The sequence below is a fragment of the Lepidochelys kempii genome, chromosome 10 (assembly GCF_965140265.1).
Source record: "Lepidochelys kempii isolate rLepKem1 chromosome 10, rLepKem1.hap2, whole genome shotgun sequence".
Taxonomy (NCBI): Eukaryota; Metazoa; Chordata; order Testudines; family Cheloniidae; genus Lepidochelys; species Lepidochelys kempii.
This window is the reverse complement of record NC_133265.1, coordinates 72,465,603-72,485,256: the sequence shown is the minus strand read 5'-3', so window position 1 is coordinate 72,485,256 and position 19,654 is coordinate 72,465,603. Positions and strand designations below refer to the sequence as shown.

Below are 19,654 nucleotides of genomic sequence, written 5' to 3'. Positions count from 1 at the left end.
CCGCATTTGCTCCAACCCCTCAGACAGAGACGAACACCTACAAGATCTCTGTCAAGCTTTCTTACAACTACAATACCCACCTGCAGAAGTAAAGAAACAGATTGATAGAGCCAGAAGAGTTCACAGAAGTTACCTGCTACAGGACAGGCCTAACAAAGAAAATAACAGAACGCCACTAGCCGTCACCTTCAGCCCCCAACTAAAACCCCTCCAACGCATTATTAAGGATCTACAACCTATCCTAAAGGATGACCCAACACTCTCACAAGTCTTGGGAGACAGGCCAGTCCTTGCCTACAGACAGCCCCGCAACCTGAAGCAAATACTCACCAACAACCACATACCACACAACAGAACCACTAACCCAGGAACTTATCCTTGCAACAAAGCCCGTTGCCAATTGTGCCCACATATCTATTCAGGGGACACCATCACAGGGCCTAATAACATCAGCCACACTATCAGAGGCTCGTTCACCTGCACATCCACCAATGTGATCTATGCCATCATGTGCCAGCAATGCCCCTCTGCCATGTACATTGGTCAAACTGGACAGTCTCTACGTAAAAGAATAAATGGACACAAATCAGATGTCAAGAATTATAACATTCATAAACCAGTCGGAGAACACTTCAATCTCTCTGGTCACGCAATCACAGACATGAAGGTCGCTATCTTAAAACAAAAAAACTTCAAATCCAGACTCCAGCGAGAAACTGCTGAATTGGAATTCATTTGCAAATTGGATACTATTAATTTAGGCTTAAATAGAGACTGGGAGTGGCTAAGTCATTATGCAAGGTAGCCTGTTTCCTCTTGTTTTTTCCTACCCCCCCCCCCAGATGTTCTGGTTTAACTTGGATTTAAACCTGGAGAATGGTCAGTTTAGATGAGCTATTACCAGCAGGAGAGTGAGTTTGTGTGTGTATGGGGGTGGGGGGGATGTGAGAAAACCTTGATCTATGCAGGAAATAGCCCGACTTGATTATGTAAAGAGTTGTCACTTTGGATGGGCTAGCACCAGCAGGAGAGTGAATTTGTGTGGGGGGGTGGAGGGTGAGAAAACCTGGATTTGTGCTGGAAATGGCCCACCTGTTGATCACTTTAGATAAGCTATTACCAGCAGGACAGTGGGGTGGGAGGAGGTATTGTTTCATGATTTCTGTGTGTATATAAAGTCTGCTGCAGTTTCCACGGTAAACATCTGATGAAGTGAGCTGTAGCTCACGAAAGCTCATGCTCAAATAAATTGGTTAGTCTCTAAGGTGCCACAAGTACTCCTTTTCTTTTTGCGAATACAGACTAACACGGCTGTTCCTCTGAAACTGGTCTCTTGTTTGACTTCCCCCTTCTTATTCCCTGATCACTGTCACAGCCCAACACACGCACTTCTATAGCACCACTACAAACCATTCACCACAAATCAGACATGCTCATTGTTCCACAGACTAGACCAAGCCAGGAATCCCTTTACCAGTGTTATAGAAGACAGTGGATATAATGGTGCAGTTTTTGAAGAAGGTCTCGATGGCTGTCACATCTTCAAAATAGCATTCCTCAAACAGCACGTCCTCAAATGTCACATATTTGAATTTCATCTTAGTAAATCTGCAGGGCAGGAAAAGAAGCCACCCCAAGTAACAGTGAGTAAGCACAAAGCACTCAGTGACCCTTCAAATAACTTCCTAACGTGCAAATGCTGTGGTCACACAGAGTGACAATGGTGGTTTATGGGATTGTTCCTGAGGAAAAGTGTTCTGTGAATGCAAGAAAGGGGTTGTTTTAGTAGAAATATGTCATCTAGAATTCCCTGCACCTGCTTCACTCCTCAGAGTCCTCACATCAAACCAATCCACCCTTTCAGCCAAGGAGGACTGGATACAGCTCCTATCAATACTGCTGCTGGATCAGCTGGAGAAGGTATCACTCAGCAGCAATGCATAGCACTCTCTCTGTCCCTGGGCAGAGCCTCTTGTCCCTATTCTTCCTCCCATCCCCTTGCCAAGGGTAAATAAAAAATATCCTTTATCAGAGGCCATTGGATCTATTGGGCTAAGCATGAGGTCTCAGAGGCACAAACACCTAATCTCCAGTCCCATTTCTGCCACTGTTTCTCTCTGTGGCCTTGGATAACATCTCTGTGCCTTATTTTCCCCATCTGTACAATATGATGGAGGGAATCACCAGATGGCACTGTTACACGTTGTTTCCAAAGTTCTTTTCCTTATCGTGCGAGCACTATTCATTTCTGGAAGAAATGCAGCATTGTTATTAGTGTTGTGATGTAGTTTCTTTCTGCGGGGCTGTTGCAAACAGCAATCAGGTTTTCTTCTTGCCTTAATTTCTCAACTAGAGTCAATTCTTCAAGCAGAATTGCTTCCTGGGAATGAGGCATTGGTCCTGGGCTGAGATTTTTGGAAGAAGGGATTCACCTGCATGTTGTTTGCGACTGCCTCTGTTCAAGGACTACTGTGTGTAGTTTAAATAAAACAATTTAAACTAAGAATATACTCAGGCTCCGCATCGCTGATTTCTCCTGTCATGGGAAGCCAACCTGCAAGGCCCTGACATCTGCTACCCACTTCTTAGATGGGTGACACTATTCTTACTTACCTACAGTATCTCAAAGGGGTATTGTGAAAATTTATTCGCTAATATGTCGGGAGTGCTTAGAAGATGTAAAAGAGTATGTATGTGTAAGCGCAAGTGTTATCATCCAAACTAATGAGACCAGGGCAGGCACCAGATAAAAAGCTTTGAATAAAGATCCAGCACTTTAGTTTAATTGAGCATCTGCTAGTTTGATGTTTTTACTCCACTACATTAATGCTACATGCTTCTCAACAGAGGCCTCAAAAAGACATTATTAATGCTCAAACATTACATGAAGACTAATCAAGCTCTATGTTCCATAAGGAAGGTCTCAGAGGTTACAGCGAAACTGAGGCTGATTTGCATTTGCTCAGTAATAGTCTGTGAGGCATTTACTCTCCAAGGCCTGTAAAGAGCCCTCTCCCGGCAGTTTGATTTCTGAACAGTCATCTTTCAAGGAGTTATAAAGCAGTTGCGTGGCGTCCAGTGGGGTTTTAACTCACAGCCAAGGGCTGACGGGAAAATGGAGACATAAGTCATATCAGGATGTGATACAGGTAGTGCTGAAACACAGTCTGAGCAGCTTCTGAGTGAGTTACTGCACTAGGAAAGAACCAAACAGGGACTGGGCTAACCCTTAATCACATGGCTGACGGCTCCTTTCACCCCAAAGAGATGAATGTCTGGTCACATCCCCACCCAGAGCTCAATCCTACAAGGTGCCAAGTGTCCTTGATGCTCCCTAAAGTCAGGAGGAGCTGAGGACATTCAGCACCTCAGCTGAATAATCAGCCCTTTGCACAATCAAGCTCCCAGTCCCTTCACCAAGACACTGTCCCAGTCCTGCCATCCAGTGTGTGGCTGCTCCCTAGTGGGGAGATAATAGTTCTGAAGCTACTCCCAAGTGCTACCAAGGAATACCTAACTATATTAACTGTGGCTGAAACTTGCCAGGTTACAGCAGAAGGGAAATGAAGCTTATTTCCTTTCACAAATGCTGAAGAGCATCAGCCTGTCCAGATGCAAAGCAGGACCAGGAAGGCAAAAGAACATGCAGGGAGGGCTGAAAGGGAAGAACATTTAATACCTGTACTCGCATGCGCACACGCACCCGCACACATCATTGAAATTGCCATAATATCCCCTCTCTCTCTCTCTTTCTCTCTCTCTCTCTCTCACACACACATCCTTGGGCCATATCCTATATTCTAATTTTGCATTATGAGAATTCAGATACAAAAAACTGTGCCCTCATAGTAGTTTACAAACAAAAAAGATTGTGGGATGGGGGGTATTTGGGGTGTAGTCTATTTACTTTCTATGGCCAGATCCAAAAGACACTCTATTGTATTGTAGTCTAAAGGAATTCTTTGTGCTACCAAACAGCCTTGGATCTGCCCAGGGTTTTGTCGTAAGTTCCCATCGGCCAGACCGATAACCATTTTGATTCCGTCATCAGAGGAGTGAAGTTCTGGAACAGACTTCCAAAAGGAGTAGTGGGGGGAAAGAAATCTAACTGGCTTCAAGACTGAGCTTGATAAGTTTGTGGAGGGGTTGGTATGGTGAGACTGCCTACAATGGCAGGTAGCTGATCTGCGACTGCTGGTGGCAAATCTCTCCAATGGCAGAACACTAGATGGGGAGGGCTCTGAGTTATTACAGATAATTCTTTCCAAAGCGTCTGGCTGTTGGGTCTTGCCCACATGCTCAGGTCTAACTGGTTGTCATATTTGAGGTCAAGAAGGAATTTTCCTCCAGGTCAGATTGGCAAAGATCATGGCCGGGTGGGGCGGGGGGGGGCATCTTCTTCTGCAGCATTGGGCATGGGTCACTTGCAGCTTTAAACTAGAGTAAATGGTGGATTCTCTGTAACTTGAAGTCTTTAAATCATGATTTTAGGACTTCAGTAATTCAGCCAGAGGTTAGGGGTCTTTTACAGGAGTGGGTAGGTGAGGTTCTGTGGCTTGCAATGTGAAAGAGGTCAGACTAGATGATTATGATGGTCCCTTCTGGTCTTAAAGTCTATGAGTCTATCAACTGGTCCTTCTGTAGCATTTTTCATCTGAAACATGTTACAGACATCCATTAACAAAGCTTCACAACAGCATCACAGCAGCGTCAGTCAACATTATCTCCAATTTAAATAGAGGGTAGCTGGAGGAGTTGGAAGGCAAAAGGGAATGAAGTGATTTATCCAAGGTCATGTAGTTACTAAGTTGCAGAGAGAGGAGTCCTGGCTGGATGCCCTGCACTTTAACCACTGAACACACTTCCTGTTAGGTTGGATTCTGGGGAGGGAAGAGGAGAATTTGCATCCTATTGCAGTAGTGGTCTCACCCAGGATGATTGGGCATAAACAAAGAAGCAACCATAAAAAGGCCACACTGATATCAAGTTCCATTAGAAACATATGGAAGTAACCCAAAACAATGTTTGACAAATGGAAACAGACAATAGCGATAGGGAATGCCATGTAGTTTTCAACTACTAGGAATAAAACAAAATGTGATTGTAGGATGGTAACTCTGGGTCCATAATGTATTCCTCCCAGGACACACATGTGCAGCTGAGATTTTAGAGAGTCTAAGTCTGTTTGGAAGTATGTGAGTAATTTATGTTGTAACACCTAGAAGGCGATGGGGTGAATTTCCATTTAGACATGTGGACATGGTCCCTGTAACAGAGTGCTGAGGGCTAGCACTTGAGTCAGCACCCTGGTCACTGTTTGTACTAATTAGGTTCCACTAGAAAAGGCCTAATTGGACAGAGGTGTACCTGATTACCAGGCCAGATTGGAGCTAGTAAATCAATGAACCAATTAGGCATTAACAGGGAAAGCTGTACAAAAGGGCACAGGAAGGAGGGTTTGGGGGAGGAAGAGAAAATGGGAGAGAGAAACAAACCAACCAGAAAGCTACAAGAGCCCAACAAAGGAAGTCCTCGGAAGTAGGGTCACCTTAATTCCCCACCCTTTGGAGAAGGAGTTAGAAAGTTGAGATACAGCGTGTAAAGGTGTAGAGACATTGTTATGTACGGCGGAGGGATTAAAACACCGAAAATTAACTATACAGTGGCATTTACAAACAAGAAGGTCTTAGAGCAGCCTGTGGAAAAGACAGGGGTGTGGCACACTGCCCCGTCACAGCCCCTCCCTCCATGATTTTCATTGTTTATGTTGCGGTAGTGCCCAATACATTCTCCATGCTGTACAGATGCAGAAGAAGACACAGTCCCTGCCCCAAAGAGCTTTCAGCCCAGAAAGACCAAAAAGAAAAACTAGACCCAGGGTAGGGAAAAGAGATACCACATACAAACTGATCACAGTGATGACAAATACATGTCTTGACAGTTACATAGGGTCAGATCCTCAGCTAGTGTAAATCAGCATAGCTCCGTTGACTTTAAAGCGTTAACTAAGGATCTGGCCAATATATTTTGTTTTGAGTTGGCAAGGGTGGGTGTGGGAGAAGTTTGTGAGTCAGATACAAAGGCAATGGCAAAACTCATATTGACTGGGATTGTGCGGAATAGTGGCCATGGTAAATAATGGTTTTAAGGGAGCACAGAAGTGTTGGCTTTCAGGAAGCAAAAGTGGAAAGTATATTTAAAAAGAAAACAAATCTTTCTTGCCCAGGACCACTAGATGTCAGTGTGTCCTAAGGAAAGAGAAGAAAGCCACCTCTGGATCCAAAGAGGCCCAGGAAAGCAATGCCTGCTCTGATTCCACATGCACTGGTCCCAGATGAAGAAGGTCCCATCACAAGGACATGTGAGCCTGTTAGAAGACGAATTCTGGGAAAGGAATTCCTCAAACACACTTCTTTAGGACTGGAGATGCGGATAAATGGGTTAGGGTGTAGAGAGAGCAGAGTAGAAAGACCACATGATCTGTAGAAAGCTGCCCTTGATGCTCCATAGGTTTGCACGTGGTGTTTCCCACAGAATGAGGGTTATGCCTAGCTGGGTGAATAATGCAAAAAGATGGTTCCTACAAATATCCTTTCCACTATTAATTTACATAATGTTGCATTGGCTGTGTCCATGGCTTTACTAGGGGCTTGGGGTTTACCTTTCTCAAATATCCAGCTGACTAAGTTCAACTGGCAAAACATATATGCTGAAAACAGATGTCACGGTCACAGGCATAAGGATTCATAGAAAATGAGTTTCAAATCCACACGCATGTGTTTTCAGACCAGAAGTGCTTATACACTCCCTTGTTGCTGCCAGCCTGATGGTAGAGAATTGAGATAGGATCATGGGCCCACCTCTTCCTCATCCCTTGCCATACCCTATGTGGCACCGTTTCTCCCCAGGAGTGTTTCCAAGGGATCAGACCACATGCACCACAGACACGAATACTAGAAGAATGGCAATTACAGGTGGCGTAAGTAGGACCTGACACAATCTAGCTGAGGTATTTCTATGGCCCTCAAGGGCACCTCACAACCTTTTAATTGATTTATTTTCACATCATCCCAAGAGCTATTGCTAGTGCTATTGCTCCCATTGTACAGACAGGGAACTGAGACTAAGAGAGATTAAGTGACTCACTCCAGGTTATACGGGAAGTCTGTGGCAGATCAGGGAATTTAACTTGGGTCTCACAGGTCACAGGATAGAACGTAACCACTGGACTATCATTCCTCTCTGCCTGACCCTAAATGTTCATTTAGTCTGGCCCCAGCCACAAGAGCAATTAGATTTCCTAGGAAGTTGGCAGCATGACATGAAAGGGACTGTATGACACACCTGATGCTGAGGGCCCTATTTATACGGTACCACTAAATGCTAGACTGCCTTGCTATGGAATGGCAACTTAATAGCCAAGATTTCAGGATTTCAAACAACGGCCAAGGTATGTAGTTTTGAGTAGACATGCATGTCTAATTTCTGCATGCAGTTATTGTAACTGCATGCTTAAATCAGGTACCTGTGTGTACAAACAGTAAACATGCTTAACTGGCAACTTACCCAGGTAATTACCCAATTTGCACATGCAGTTGCAGCATTTGCTTGTCTAATTAGTTTGAAAAACTGGCTGTATTCTAAAACTTCAGAGAGTCATGAACTGGTGATCACCAACATGCCCAGACTAGTAATGATCTAGAACAGGGATTGGCAACCTTTGGCCCGCGGCCCATCAGGGAAAGCACCTGGCAGGCCGGGCTGTTTTGTTTACCTGCAGTGTCTGCAGGTTCGGCCGATTGCGGTTCCCACTGGCTGCAGTTCACCGCTCCAGGCCAATGGGGGCTGCGGGAAGAGCAGCCAGCACATCCCTCGGCCCGCACTGCTTCCCGCAGCCCCCATTGGCTGGGGACGGTGAACAGCGGCCAGTGGGAGCTGCAATCGGCTGAACCTGCAGACGCTGCAGGTAAACAAACCGGCCCAGCCCGCCAGCAGCTTTCCCTGACGGGTCACATGCCAAAGGTTACCGATCCCTGATCTAGAATGTCCAATCCACTGCTACCCCTTACTAGTATGAGGTAAAGCCTGGGGGACATTCAAATGCTTGAAAATTTCAGCTCTTTCTCTAGAAATGATATGTGCCAAGTTTTATTGAACCATATGCCCTCACCCCCCAGATATAAAGGAAATCAGGTCACATTCACTTACTTATCATTGACAAATGCCCCATTCCTATGGATCTGGTTTTCCACTGTGAAGTTGAAGGTGAAGTGATCTATATGTTCCCGCTCGAAGATTTTCAGTCGGGATTCATACTCCTCATTCTGGAGATATCGGATCATGTCAGGGAACCAGACAGTAAGGCCATAGTAACTGCAGCAAGGAGAGGAAAGGGGCATGTTCAGGATAAAGTTTACACATATTTTGGACAATATCTGACTTGTAAGCAGCTCTAATTTTTGGTTCTCTGTCAATGCTTTTAGGTAAATTTAGTGCTTGGGGAAAGTGTCAGACTGACAGACTGGAGAGCAAAGTCTTCCATTTATCCACACCACAGGAATGTCATGGGCAATGGCAAAACCTGCCTTGGAGTGACAAGCAGGTAGTTCAGTCTCTAGGGAATTCTCAGCCCTTATTGAATTATCAGTTGAGGTTCCCAATGAAGAAGGCACCATTGGTGCCAACAAGAGATGGGTAAATACAGTAAAAATATTCTATATATATTGAATTCCAATTTTGGTAACAAATTCACTTTTTCGTGTCTGTGGTTCTTTTGCGTTCACCTTCTGGAACAAGTGCAATCAAGTTGCATTAGGATGGCTCCTTGTGGAAAGCAAAGATTAACTACACATTCCCTAATTCTCCATAAAAGAGAATTGTAAATTCACTTCCCAGGAGCATTAACACCAGAAACCCGACCATAAGTTACATTCAGCTGCACAAGGATCAGAAACTACACCATGTGCTGTATGTGACTAATCACAATTAAACAGCATAGTACATGCCACCGAGCTTAGGAAAATCATTTAACATTTTTCTAATACTTTTGAATCATGGTTGTATTCAGGAAAGCCATGATCCATTCATAGATGTTCTATGAACAGAAAAGGACAAACCATTTTTTGTTATAAACTATTTGTTCATCTTTATCACCAGATCAGGGGGTGGTGTCCCCAGTGTGGACACTTATTTGTTCTTAAGTGGACTGAAATCCACCCTCTTAGTTGACACAGACCAATGAACAGCCAGCCAGCTGGTAGGAATTACTTTTCGACACTACTAATACAGACAGGATTCAGACAAGGGACCTAGAAGTGAAAGACTCCATATAAGACTACTGAACCATGCAATACCAACATTTGCCCAAGGCCTGGTTTGTTCAAGGTATATTAAACTCTCTGTTATGGGCAGTTAGATCACTGAGTAAAACATAGATACTTAGTAGACCATGGCCTAGTTTTTCACTGGCTCTGTCTCTTTAAAATAGGATCAAGGGGACAAAATTTGATTTTTGTAGCAATTTATTTATATGCACAGTTAATCCCACAAAAGCTGAGAGCACATTTCATAGTAGATGGACCCTGACTGCAACAATTAAGCCCTCAGATGGCTACTGTTTCTTGAGAAAGTTAGAGGAGGGACTTACCTAAAGGCCATTGAAAACCAAACCACAGCCAGAATCAGTGTATTCATCCTGTACTGGGCTGTCAAGCAATACAACAGGTTGTCCCAGACCTACAGATCCACAGGAAGGTTTCAGTCACAGAGAAATCCTAGCAGAGATCTTGAAAGATTCATTTCTGACCAGATAATGAATTTAATATTAACAGTGAAGAGGGCTCATTTGGGGAAGATGGATGATCTGCTTTGATCCAGTGTTTGTTCCAAACTGTGTTCACAGGGATAGATTCATGAGATACATATGAGGACCTGAAGGGACAATGTTCATGAAGCCTTGCTCCAGTATCCTTCAGTATAAGCATATCTGTAATGAGCTGGCTAATGTGTACATGTAACACTGCCCTCCACTAAATGGATCTGGAGCTACTAAATTTAGTGTCTTATGGAACCTAGACTGCTAACAGCTAAGGGAGATTCTTCTTTACTTCAAGTGGAAGGAGCTTGTGCTTCTGGAGCCTAAGAATCTAGGTTTAACCCCACAGCTGCTATTAAGTTCTGGGCTGTCGTGGTGGGCAGCAGAATGGCAGGTGTGAAATCCGTAGCTGGCCAAAATGTTTATATTATAATGCTGGAGACTCAGCCTTAGCAAGCAGCAACATTAAGCAGATAGAATTTTAATTCATTCACTGGGGATGGTATTCTCTGTTTGTGCAAATAGAAGGGAAATCAGATACTTGTATGCTCTGATCTGACCCATATTAGCTTAACTGATATGCTGTGTATGGCTAATCAGTTCAGGAACTCGTTGGTGGCTTGGGTTAAGAAGAGACAGGGTGAAGATCGGGGTTAGGGGAGTATAGCAAATGCTACCAGAGCCCAGGCCCATTTATCCTACACAGTAACCCGAGGGATGTTGTGAATATGAATCAGAATCTCAACACATTGAAAGCTCTTGTGGGATGGTCCTCATGCTCCATACCTGTTTGAACGTGGTCGTGAATCTGACCAACCAGCGCTGGTACCATGTCCCTGTTGAGCTCTGGATTTCAATAAACTCATCTATTTGCTTTGGAGTTTTGATGTGGGCGACCTGAAAAGCACAAACCAAAGTTTCAGCAATTGACCCTAGATGGATTCAACCATTTCTCTGTTTTCTGCACAATTCCTTCTCTGCCTCCTGCAAAGCAATCTTCTCTGATGTTTGCCAAAGCATTTTCCCCTGCTATCTTTTCTTGATGTGTTGCCATTGGATACTGAGTTTTTCTCATGGGCTAAAAGTCTCTCTCTGTCTCCCTCTGTGACACATTTCAAATGTTTCACATCAACCTCAAATCTTCACTTATTAGATTGATAATAAAATGTAATTCTAACACCCAACACGTTAAGCTAACACACTTATGCTATGTAATCTTGATGTCTTTAAGAATCCGCCAGGTAATTAGAGCTGACAATTACTGCCAAAAAATTTCAGTGAATAGTTAATACAGTTTTAAAGAAACTTGCTTCAACTACTTTCATGTTCTCTTTTCTCAAATGCAACTGGCGAAAGCATTCTCTAACAGCAAATTTTAAGTGCCAGTGGAAGAACATTTGTGGAAAGTCAATTCTGAGTGCATAAATGTGTATGTTTGCATCAGAAAATTCATCCAATCAGAGAATAAAAACATACCATATGAATAATTTGTCCAGTCAAAATAGCCTGAATTTTGAATATTGAATACTTGTAAGTAAGTGCTCGTGAATGGGTTATAACCTAGGAATCAGTAACAGAAAGTATTTGGTGAATAATTTCGAGTAAAGAACATATTCAAGAAAATCACAGTCTGTTCACATGCAGAAAAAGAGGTGAAATTCACTGAATAATTCATTCAGTATGAATGATTCACCCAACTCGATAAGACAGTGTCTATGTTCTCCTGACTGGAACTGTTTAAATGTCAGATCTGGGAATTGACCCAGTAACAGCTGGTGCATGACTGACTGGCTCCTGCTGGCCAATTAGCAAAATACAACTTCACGTGGAAAGTACAAGGCAAGGAGAGCTCATTGTCTGTCTGTGCCAAGAGGTTTCAGTAAGTCTTGATTCAACAGCCAAACTCCAGATATGAAGTACAATATTTCAGACCATTATGACACATAGCAAATAGGACATCGTTAGCTGGAATAATAAGTGTTCATGAGTGCAGTATAGATTGACGGACTGAGTCCTAACAGGAGCAGATGCCTTTAGGATCATCAGATGCAGGAGCAAGGTACACGTGGATTTGACACAGGAGTGACAGACAAAACATGGTTTTAATCCAGGAGCAGCATTGGCTCAGAGGGCCCTAAATCCTCGAGGATGGTCAGTCTCACATTATAACATGAATGTGCCCGATTTATCCTGGTGCAAGTCGGAGAGAAGCTGGTGTGGACTGAGGCTGCCACTGTATATTAAAGGTGAGAGGTGGGGACAGCTCCTTAATAAGGGGCATGCACAGAGGGGAGAGCATCTGAAACATGCAGTATCCAGTTGGCCACAGCTTATAGATCTGCAGCATAACTGATCTGACCATCCCAGTTTTACAGGAGCAGATAACTTTCTTTCTTTCTTTCTTTCTTTCTTTCTTTCTTTCTTTCTTTCTTTCTTTCTTTCTCTCTCTCTCTCTCTCTCTCTCTCTCTCTCTCTCTCTCTCTCTCTCTCTCTCTCTCTCTCTCTTTTCACAGCAGTCCAATAGCTTGTGCCCTGGAAATAGCTCAGGCTCATTAAGCCCATTTTCTGACCCTGGAGTCTTAGCACACTTGGAGGTACAGTAAATTAATCTCTTGTATTATTGATGGGCTCATTCATTATGGATACTGTTCCTCCATAACTCCTCTTACCAGTTTATCGGGCTTTTTGCACCAAAAAGCTGAATTCTGCAGCCAAATTTTTCTTCCCTCCCTTCTTCCTTTAAGGGTATGTGCCTTCTCATACATAACAACCTATTTCAAGGAGCATTCCCTAGCTGGTGCACTCACTGTTTACAATGCACTCACTGTGATTAACAATTAACCCCACCACACGCATTCTCTAAGCTCACTGAATTAGACTTTGCCCATTTCAAATTTTTCACCCGAGCATTGGCCCAGTGAGTAGTAATCATTCACCTCCCTTTCCTTCAGAGAGATTAAAGGTTGGCTACCAGGCAGATGGGGTTCAGGAAGCTCATTAGGAGGTACATGGAGCTTAATCAGAGTTTGATTAGAAGCTGGAATGGAGAAAGGAGTCGTCCGGATTTCCCACATGAGTAATATCCCTCTCGTTTACTTTGCTCCTAGAACAGAGCAATTAGCTGTCTGAGTATAACTGGAAAGCCGCTGGGCTATCCACTGTGCTTTATTCCCATGCATATACAACTCCCACCAACTTTCCTGGGACTGATCACCACAAAACAAGGCTGGTATATGACCTGAAGTGTGCAGTCCTTATCTTCTCCCATTCTCCCTCCTGGCTGCTGGAGATCACATAGTGTGTGAGAAGCCGGAAACCACAGGGGGGAGAATAAGGCAGCTCTGAAGCCTACTAAAGCAGATTCCAAACCAACCCCTGGCCTATGAAGACTCTCACGTGCCAGTGACCCCTTTACCACAGTATAACGAACTGCTTTCCCGAAGGAAACCACACTCACCGTGAACACCCTCTCCGGCTCCCCCTTAGCCCGCATGTTGGTATCATGAACTTGCTTGAGAATCATCCAGGCTTCATCATGTTTACCTATCTGGAAACACCAAGGGAAGAACATCTCAAGTGAGCCATTAAATACTGTGGTCTACAGCCATGTGGTTTTAAAAATGACACGGGGAACCAGCTCTGGAGGCCCGGGTGTAACGGAGCCGTATCGTGCCGCGTCATGTGTTGAGGGGGGAGAAGCAGAGGGCAGAAGGCTGAACCATCAAGGTTTATATTTGCTGACTGTGCAGTAGTTTTGTAGTAGAAGAAGGAAACCACTCTGTAATTATTATTTGGGAGGCAGGAGTTAGGCAAAGTGTTGCCTCCAGGCTAAACAGAGGGTGTGTCAGGAGACATGGTTCTCTTCCCAGCTCTGCTAGTGACTTGCTGTGTAACCTTGGGCAAGTCTATGTACCTCAGTTGTTCCATCTATAAAATGGGAATAAATAATGCTTACCTACATCATGGTGGGGTCTGAGGTTTAATCCGTGTATGTCAGCTGTTTTGAGAGCCTCAGGTAAAAGGTGCTATGTACAGTAAGTGCAAGGTGATAACAATAAATAATTATATGCTGTCCCTTCAGCTGTGTGAGTACTGCACTTCCCCTGCTGGGTCTGAGATCCAACCCACCATGTATTTTATCATGCTCCTGTTTCTTGCGCTTCACTCCTCTTCCTGCCCAGCTCTACTATTTACATTCCCAAAGCGTACGTGCTTGTGTTTTAATCAGGTACGCAAACCCTTTGATGGGTTTATGAATCCCAGGTGTTTGCATTTTGCTTGTTGTGCGATGCAGATGTCAACCTTAAAAGGTGATACGATGAAAGTACGTGATTAGCACCTTAATACAGAGAGTCTCTAAGTTTTAAATGAAACTGGGTGTGTGGCCAGGGGGCTGGGGAGAGGGCAGTGACGAGACAGCCAGAAACACGTGAGGACCAGATCTCCTTTGTTAATTGATATTGGAGTACAGTTTTCAGATGAGTCATCTTACCTCTAGCAAAAAACGTGGACTTTCCGGCATGAATTTAAGTGCCACCAGTGAAGAGATACAGGGAAGAGCACAGACGATTACAAATACCCTCCAGCTGTGGAAGTGGTACCTGGTTCCCATGCTGAAACCCCAGCCTACGACCAACAAAAGCCAGAGTGAAAATTCTGTCCATCTAGTCAGATTTCTCTCTCAGATACCAACTGAACCCTACGGGCTCTGTGCAAGGTAGTGATAGGCTGACAAAGTCCCATCTGATGAAAGATTTATTATGCCTGGTAATGAATTCCTCTGTGGATTCCGTCAGACAGTCAGATGGATAACACTCCATGGGTTTGTGCTCAGCACAGACAATGGAATCGGTTATTATTAAGTTCCTGCCTTTTTAAAATCTTCCTTTACCTTTAAGTTTAGAAATCAGTCTGGAAGTGAGCTATGCAATAAAACTAAGGATACTGTGCATCCATGGAGCAAGAACCTAGCAAGGGTGACATGGGATCCACTGGTATATTTTATTACATTTCTGTGGCCTCCTTACATAACATTACAGAGAATTTCTAATACGTAGCCCTTTTCTGATTTCCAGAGCACTTACGAGACAGCCTGACAACATATCTGTAAGGGAAGCATTAGTTCCCATTTTACAGAGGAAGCAGGGGCAGGCAAGCAAAATGATTTCCCCCAAACATACAAAATCAGTGTCCGAGCTGGGGTTCAAATTCAGGAGATCCTTGCTTCTAGTGCTGCATTTAGGCCACACCTCACTATGGGCTCTCTCTCATGCTCTGCCCAGGCCACATAGTCAGCAAACAAGGGGCACGGAGGAGTCTGAAAGCAGTACAGACACTTTAAAACTCAAAGGGCAGCTTGACCAAAGCAGGTTTGGGGGGGGGCGTGTAATCAAACTTTAATCAAAGGCACACAGAAAACATCATGAACCAAAATTCTTTCTTTCTCGGTTTGCCTTCCCACAGTCAGATCTCAGGGAGGATGTTTATTTCAAATGTTTCTTTATAATCTACTCTCTGTCATAATATTGAAATAAACTCGTTGCAGCTTTTGCAGCAATGATAACTGTATCAACCACAATGCTACACACGTTCAATTGAGTTCCAAAACAATATGGAACAAAGGGATACTGGAAAGGAAAAAAACATACAGCACGGGGCTCAGATGCTCCAACATGTGATATGGACAATGCTGACCAATCTGCAAAATTTAAATATTACCCTTTAAAGGCTTGGGTTTTAAAACCCTGTTTGCAAATAATGCATGTGCTTTAGCCTGACACCATTGCACTCTAGTTTACATGTCTGTTCCAACAGCCTGTTTCTGGCCAAAACGTGAAGTTTTCTAAATACAGAGGGCAGTTTTAGCTTGTATGATGGGTGGGTGGGTGGGTGGATGGATAGATAGATAGATAGATAGATAGATAGATAGATAGATAGATAGATAGATAGATAGATAGATAGATAGATAGATATTATAGTCCCTCTTCATGATCTTTTTGGACTGTCCTACTTTTCTCAATCAGGATTTTGCAAACAGCTGGCAATACTGGATACTAGGGGAATTAATCTTTCTCAATAGATACTGACAGTCTGATGTTTTCCTAGGTGATGCAAATGAATTACCAGGAAAACCATGTGACATGCAGGTTTTTGTTCCTCATAGTGGTAATGTACATTTCAGAGTCCTTTCTCTCTACCATATTCAACACCATGGAAAAATCAGTGGAAATCAGATGTGATCCCAGCAAATATATGTTTTAGGGAGACATATTCACACACAAAAATTACCCCAAATACACTGGTATCTGGCTAAGGCATGGTGGGATGTACTGACTGTGATAATGTGCTACTTAGCCCCCCAGCCCTGATATTAGTGTTCAGCAGAGTTACAATTTATTGATAATTGCTTAGCTCAGCTCTGCAGTCAACATGGACATGAGCCATGAAGTTATCTGAGTCAAACTATCCCCAAATTCAGGAATGTGTGGATTTGTGATGCTGGGTTTGACCACTCATAGAGAGAGACCAGCATTTATAATCTGCAGTACCAAAGGTGTGATGTATTAGAGGCTTTTATCACAAAGGAGCCATCACCCATCATCCTGCCTAAGTATCAATCATTCAATTAATTTCTCTCTATCATCGGTATGTATAGGGCCCCAATCACAATAGCATCTACAATGCTACAGCTAGACAATTCTTCCTGTACTGCTGGGGATGTCCTGACTTGCAGGATGAATTCCACTGATTATCTTTGAGTTCCTGTAAAAAGGCAGGTGGGATTTGAAAGTTCCAGGATGGCAGGGGTGAGTTTGGTTGCAGTTGGTACAAGCATGTCGGATTCTGGTTTTACACATCACAGAAGCTGCAGGGCTAACTTACAACTATCATGTTAAGAATCGATAGCCCACCCGAGATGGTGTATGTGTTGTTTATGAGTAAGGGCTAGTCTATACGAACAGTTAGTGCGCAGCAAGCTGGGGTGTAATTTGACAACGTACTAGCCTGCCAACCACTAACTGGCCCTGTGCATGCTGCGGCCATGCACTAAGCTTTCCGTAGTGCACTTTAAGCTACTCCAATCTGAAACGGGAGTAGGTCGAAGTGCATGATGGAATTTTTAGTGCCTAGTGGCAGAGTCCACGCAGACAGTTAGTTTGCAGCAGGCTGGTGCACTGTAGATGTACAGGCCAGCTTGCCACGCACTAACTGTATGTCCTTATACGTGTGTGCGCAGGGTGTTATCTGTAACCGAAAGCACAAAGCAGTTACCGTAGTGTGGAATGATGCTCCAAGCCATTGCAGAGGCATAAATGCCACCAATCATCCAGAACATGCAGAGCCAGCTCAGGTGTTCCCCCCTCTTCTCACGTGAAAGGAATTCAGAGAAATAAGCAAAGACGATGGGGAGGGATCCCCCAATGCTGAGGAGAGAAAACACCACATGGGAAGAATAAAGGACTTTGCCAAACAGGTGTCACCAGCACATCTGGAGCCTCATAGCTTTGGGTTCATTTATAGTAAAGGTCTCCAGAGTTACAGCCCCGCAGTGGGAGGGTAGCTTTTCTTTCAGGAACTCACTGGAATTCTCAGCGATTCTCACAGACTCTCTACTCAGGGAGTCATGAGAGAATAATATGAAGTTCCCCATACCAGGTTGTTCTTAAATGTGAAGGATGCACAGGAAGTTTGTCACGAGCAGAAAGTTGATTTTACTTTCCTGTTTTAAAATTGTGAATTTACCTGGCCTCAAAGGGACATGGATATGCTCAGCAAAGCATTTGTGATTTGGATGCTTGTGCCCTAGGAAACTGGAGAACTGCACAGGAGAGCACAAACTCATTTCACTGGGGCAGCAAACAGCCAGGCAATAACAGCCTTTGGTTGCTAGTGACTCCAGCCAAATTTGACCGAGTCCACACAAGGGAGGACCCATTCTGCAATTGCCTTTCCCCATCCCCTTCACCATCTCGTCAGAGTAGCTCAGCTGCCTCATGACTCAGAGATGAAAGGAGACCCGGAGTGCTGGGATCATACGAAATATTTCTGAAGTTCTATAAAACATTTTGGAATTAGCAATTTTAAAATGGGCCAATGTTTTCAAATGATTTGGGGTTCCTCCATTTTGGGGTGTCCAAACTGAGACACCATAAACGGCCTGAGTTTCACAAATTCAGTGTTCCGTTCTTTTCAAAAATCAGTCCCCCTCAATGTGTCTCGAGCCAGGCATTGAAAAACTTGGCCATTTTTGAAAATCTTGGTCATGGGCCCAAATTCACATATCACATGCACCAGGGTAACCTTACTGACGTCAGTGGAGTAATTCCTGGCTTAATTAGGATAAGGGGGGAATGAATTAGGATAAGGCAGTCTCTTGTCAAAGGTTTAATACAAGTTCTCTCTCCTGAACAAAAGCTTACCTTTTAAAAGGCAAAGTTCCAAATGACTATAAATGAGAGGGTATGGGCCCTCCCCTCTCTCCTTATTAATAACGTGGACATTTATAAAGAGTGAGCTCTGGAATTTCTGTCTTTTCCTGATGCTTTGTATAAGCCAGGCCATATCACTGTATCAGCAATCTGGGAGACTGTATGGCTTGGGGAGCTACAGATCCTGTCACCTCTAAATCACCTATTCAAATTCAGAGCAGGTCAGTAGTGACTGAAAGTTGTTACCAACTTAATGTTGTTTCATGCCTATGAAATGGGTAGAGATCTCAGTACAGTCCTAGTAGACAAGCGTCTACATTGCAGTCGACATCAATCAGCACCCATGTTCACAGTTTCAGCAGGAAGATTGAGATTTCAGTGACTGAGTTCTCTTAGGTCAACTTTGAGGTGTCTTATCCTGAAGTGGTGAACAGATGCTTCCTTTTATGCACCTGTTTTCTGGCTAAGATCTCAGAATATCTGACTGTCAATTTTCCAAGCATTAAATTGTTTTGTTTAAGGGAAAACAAACTATATAATCCCCCTTGTCTAGTGTCTTCTCCCTGCCTGGCTCTAAATCCTTCCAGGGAGATGTGAACATTTTATTTACAACACACGCATGCTGTGTAGAACCTCTCCAGTCAGTCCTTCCATTTCCTCAGCTGGCAATCCCAAATCATTGTGCAGTCTCGTCTAGCACAAAGGAAGGGTTCTCCTGTCTTAAACCTCAGCCTGGAGCGGGGAGGCTAAAGAGAGTGTTACCCACCCGAAGCCGGAGATAAGGCGGCAGAAGAGGAAGAATCCATATCCCTGGACGAAGGAGGAGAGGAATGCAAAGGCAGCGTTGATTGCGAGTGATATGATGAGGCATTTCCTCCTTCCCAGTTTATCTGCCAGGCCACCCCAAATGACAGTTCCCACCATCATTCCCAGGTAGACTATGAGCCCTAGAGGAAAGAAAGACAGGGAGCTGAGTGACATCCTCTCCCATGTGCAGTACAGGGCAATTAGGTCAATATTTCACACATATCCAATGTTTGGAGCACTTCCTCCAACCAGCCACCAACCAAGGCCCTGTTAGTAAATATTGAAATACTTCACCAGCCTGAATGCCTGTCAGTGTCTGACACATTCACTTTCTACTTGACCGAAACAGCACCCTTTGCCAGATACCTGTCAAGCCAAAGTTGCTTCACCAGTGCTAGTGATGGACTCATACATCCTCATCTGAGCATCAGATTTCTGGGAGCTGTAAAGTCAATCAGCTTTCAGGTGGACTACGCCCTCCGGTGACATCCAAAATGGTACCTCAGGCTCAGGCTACTTCAGAGGGAGTCAACTTATGTCGCTTTCCCAACCCTTGGACTTTCAAAGCCCCATGAGTCTGGAGGAACCTGCAGTCATATTTCTT

At 43.9% G+C, this 19,654-nt stretch overlaps 1 protein-coding gene across 6 annotated transcripts in view; it reads right to left on the bottom strand.

The window, feature by feature from the left end:
- Nucleotides 1–19,654, bottom strand: part of SV2B (synaptic vesicle glycoprotein 2B) — a 102,392-nt gene that overhangs the window by 13,019 nt on the left and 69,719 nt on the right. For all 6 annotated transcript variants that reach the window (XM_073304204.1, XM_073304202.1, XM_073304206.1 and 3 more), the window contains 8 exons: nt 19,010–19,190; nt 17,087–17,238; nt 14,307–14,440; nt 13,272–13,361; nt 10,601–10,711; nt 9,647–9,735; nt 8,209–8,373; nt 1,475–1,608 (listed from right to left, as the gene is read on the bottom strand). In XM_073304204.1, the coding sequence (XP_073160305.1) occupies nt 1,475–1,608; nt 8,209–8,373; nt 9,647–9,735; nt 10,601–10,711; nt 13,272–13,361; nt 14,307–14,440; nt 17,087–17,238; nt 19,010–19,190 (1,056 nt within the window). The remainder of the gene's footprint in view (nt 1–1,474; nt 1,609–8,208; nt 8,374–9,646; nt 9,736–10,600; nt 10,712–13,271; nt 13,362–14,306; nt 14,441–17,086; nt 17,239–19,009; nt 19,191–19,654) is intronic.